The following is a 3,728-nucleotide window of genomic DNA, read 5'->3' as shown; positions in this document are numbered from 1 at the left end:
ACTGGCACCATTCTGGCAAATCCCTTCTGCAACCTCTCCCAAGGCCTTGACATCCTTCCTAAGGTGCAGTGTTCAGAACTGGACACAATACTCCAGCTGAGGCCTAACCGGTGATTTATAAAGGTTTAGCATTACTTCCTTGCTTTTGTACTCTATGCCTCTGTTTAGAAGGCCAAGGATCCCATCTGCTTTATTAGCAGCTTATCAACTTATTCTGCCACCTTCAAAAGTTTGTGTATGTGAACTCCCAGGTCACTCTGTTCCTGCAGCCCCTTTAGAATTGTACCCCTTAGTTTATATTGCCTCTCCTCATTATTCCGACCAAAATGTATCACTTCACACTTCCCTGCATTCAATTTCATCTGCCACGTGTCCGCCCATTCCACCAGTCTGTCTATGTCCTCCTGAAGTCTGCTACATTTCTAAGTTGTGTCTCATCTGCAAACTTTGAAATGATGCCCCTATACCGACCCCTGTGTACTTCCTCCAGTCAGAAAAACAACCGTTCACCACTACTTTCTGCTTTCTATCTCAGCCAATTTTGTATCTATATTGCCACTGTCCCTTTAATTCCATGGACTTCAAACTTGCTAATATGTCTATTATGTGGCACTTTATCAACCACTTTTGAAAGTCGTGCTCCCCCCACCGAAATTTAAGGTGATACTACGGATGGAGTGGAATTCTGGCAAATCCAGGTTCCATCCCAAATTCCAATCCCATCAGGTGATCTAGCCTGGCATCAGATTACAATTTTGGGGCCTTTTTTTTAAACAGTTGAGCGAAAGCTCTGGTATGCCCACGTCCTGGCAAGCCCAGCTCTCTCCTGGGGCATGACATCCTGTTCCAGCCAGGCAACAGAAATAGTGGCATCTGCCTAGCTGAAACCCGAACTGCATCTTCTAGTCTGCAAGTGCACCCTTGGTCCTCAGTGTTAGATTAGCAGCTTCGAGTATATCATGTCATTCAGCAACTCCTAGTTTAGGTTTGCAAATGATAAACAACACTTTTTTTCTGCCTCTGGTGTGCAGATGCAAACACGTACACCTTCATTATAGGGGGAAACACTTGTTGCTTTTCATTCCGTTTGACCAACCTTTCATGAAGTAATTACCCACTTGCAGCCCTTCGACTGAAATTAACCCAGACACTAATTCCACCGTCTGCAGGTGATCCGCTCCGAACATCCAAAAGATAAGAAATCTGACTATTGTTTGTAAAAGTGCTTTTTTTTTAGAAAGTCGAGCTCGGCTGCACTCAGAGATGTTGCATGTGGCGAAATGCGGGAGGAGCTGATGTTTGGAGATGGTCCTGGTGGTGGTGGGAGCCTCACATAACGGCAGCCCGGCCCCTCCAGCGCGCAAACGGTTAAAATATACAGGAGCCCCCCCCGCCGCACACAATAGCTTACAGTTTAAAAAACTAGAATTCCGCGATGGCATTTCCTCTTAGCTCATAGAAAATGTGACGCAAATCCATTTCCCTCGGAAGAGGAAGTTTGAAAGTAAGTAACGGTGGGGAGTGGATGGACATTTGGGGAGGGGACCGGGTTGCGAGTGCGGGACCAGTCGGTGCCGTGTGGGAGCCGCAGAGAGTTGGATTGCACTGTATGCAAGCTGCAGGAAGCGGTTCAGCCGGGTCTACACGTGGCTGCTGGAAATGGGCTGATCTCGCCAGCGCAGGACACGCAAAAAAAAAAACCATGTCCGCTCACTCCCCGAGTGTGCGAGTGTTTTGGCTGCTGGCGACTTGCTGCTGCACCGCTTTCCTCTGCCTCCATCACGCCTTGAAAGGCGACCAGCAGCCGAGTGAGCTGGGCGGGCCCCCGGACACCTCCTTCCCCCTCTTCAGGCTCTCGGTGGCTTTCCTGGTGTGTTACTTTCTGATCAAATACTGCTGCTGGTCGGCGCCGCGGCACTGCCCGCCTCTCCGGGCAGCAGCGGCGGCGGACCCCCTGCCCACTGCCGGCAGGAAGATGGTCTTGGAAACTTACTATGAGCATCAGCTGAAACTCTCTCCTCACGTCCTCGGGCACAGCAAGGCGCATGTGACCAAGATCGTCAGCGAGCTGGTCAAAGTTGGCAGAACAGAGCAGGATTCCACCCTGACTTTTCGAGGCGATTTTGTTCAAATTGGCAGCGCTTACGAGCAGCACAAGATCAACAGGCCGGACTGCTTCGATGTCCTTGTCCCAATAAAAGTGCCCCAGGTTCTGAAGCTGGAGCCCGTCTTCGATCTAGCTAGAAAAGAGCTTCCCTTTTATTTGAGAGGAACCGCCATCTGCAGGTTAAAACCCTCCAGCAAGTCAGAGTGGTCAAAGTACAGGAAAGCTTTCAGTGATTGTTTCTGTGTCCACTTTCAGAAGAAATCCGCTCTGTCGTCCACGCAGGTGCTGAGGTGGTTTTACAGCAAGATGCACAGATGCCTGAATGTCATCAGATACCATTGTGAGGAGCGATGCTCCATTACACTGTCTGTGGTCAATGACCAGCTCATCCTGAAACTGCTGCCAAAGTCCGATTACGTGTGCTGCCACATCTCCATGTCGGTGCGGCTGATTCCAGCTGTGCATGTGGGTGATTCAGTATTTCTTGTAGCCCAGCCCTGGACCAGGACCAGGACCGAAGCGGTGCTCAGGCCCTTGAAACAAGAGGCCTTCTGGCACGTCTATCTGTCAAAGCACGAGCAAAAGTTTCTGAACTGGCTGAAAGTGCAAACTCCAAACAACTCCTGCCACTTGAAATGCCTTCAGATTTTGAAAGCTCTTCGTGACGTGGGCTGCAAAGAGTTTGACCAGAAATTCTCCGTCCAGTGGAACACAATACTTTGCTCCTACAACATGAAAACGGCGCTTTTCCATTTGCTGTTGAAAGGCCCCCTGGAAGCGTGGGATGAAAAATTCCTGATGGAAAGATTAGAGGACCTGGTTGGGTTCTGGAGAGAACGCTTGCAGAAACAGGAACTGATGCATTTTTTCCTGGGGAATAAAAACGTCCCGGATTTTTTGACGGTGCCAAGGAAAATCAAGGAAGTCTTGCCAGTGAACCTGCTGGCTGGGTTTGATGCCGCTCTTTTGGATCTGGTTTCCTTTCAACTCTTGAAAACGTGGAATTGTGCACATCTAATCATGAAGTTAAACAATCATAAACACTTGCCCAGAAATTGCTCCTAGTGCAAGATGCGGATGTCTTGAATTTGCCTCCATGTTAACATATTAACATGTCAATCTTTTCTGCTAATCATGTCTGCTAAACTGTAGGATGACCATTTTAATTTATTGCATGTCAGTTCCAGTGGCACAATATCATGAATCAAAAAGCAGTGTCACAACATATATCATTACTTGGCTGCTCTTCATTCAGAAAACAGCAGTCTAATGTGCACTCGGTACTTTATATCGAAAGGTCAGCTTTTACTCAAATGTGTACATTTCTAAAGCATTTAAATCTAGGTAATTTATTTTGTTTTGTTTTATTTTATTTTGTTAATAAATAATCATTTGAAGGATTTGCTTTATACTTTTTGTTTTCTTTTAACTGTGTAAAATTCCTTTATTTTTATGTTTTTTGCCTTCAGTAATTAATCGGTGCTTATTATATGGAGGTGGTGAATTTGCTGAGATGAGGACCCATTGCGCCTTCCATCACCAACTCCTGTTCTGTGAGGTCACTTGTACTTTTGTCACCAGCAGTATAAAAGTCGCAGTGTGAAATGTTAGCTTGAAAAAT

At 46.9% G+C, this 3,728-nt stretch overlaps 1 protein-coding gene across 1 annotated transcript; it reads left to right on the top strand.

Moving 5' to 3' along the window:
* Positions 1-1,532: 1,532 nt before the first annotated feature.
* itpripl2 (ITPRIP like 2) lies at positions 1,533-3,507 on the top strand. The gene has a single exon (XM_086000822.1). It carries the CDS (start codon positions 1,610-1,612, stop codon positions 3,170-3,172), a length of 1,563 nt encoding a protein of 520 aa, XP_085856948.1. The 5' UTR covers positions 1,533-1,609; the 3' UTR covers positions 3,173-3,507.
* The last annotated feature ends 221 nt before the right edge of the window (positions 3,508-3,728 follow it).

This window comes from Somniosus microcephalus, chromosome 11 (assembly GCF_052327205.1).
Source record: "Somniosus microcephalus isolate GS21.2 chromosome 11, FLI_Smic_1.0, whole genome shotgun sequence".
NCBI lineage: Eukaryota > Metazoa > Chordata > Chondrichthyes > Squaliformes > Somniosidae > Somniosus > Somniosus microcephalus.
This window is presented reverse-complemented; position numbering and strand designations above follow the sequence as displayed.

Bases quoted from the DNA above. Each gene is read 5' to 3' on its own strand.
- itpripl2 (XM_086000822.1), top strand. From the start codon at position 1,610: ATGCAAGCTGCAGGAAGCGGTTCAGCCGGGTCTACACGTGGCTGCTGG.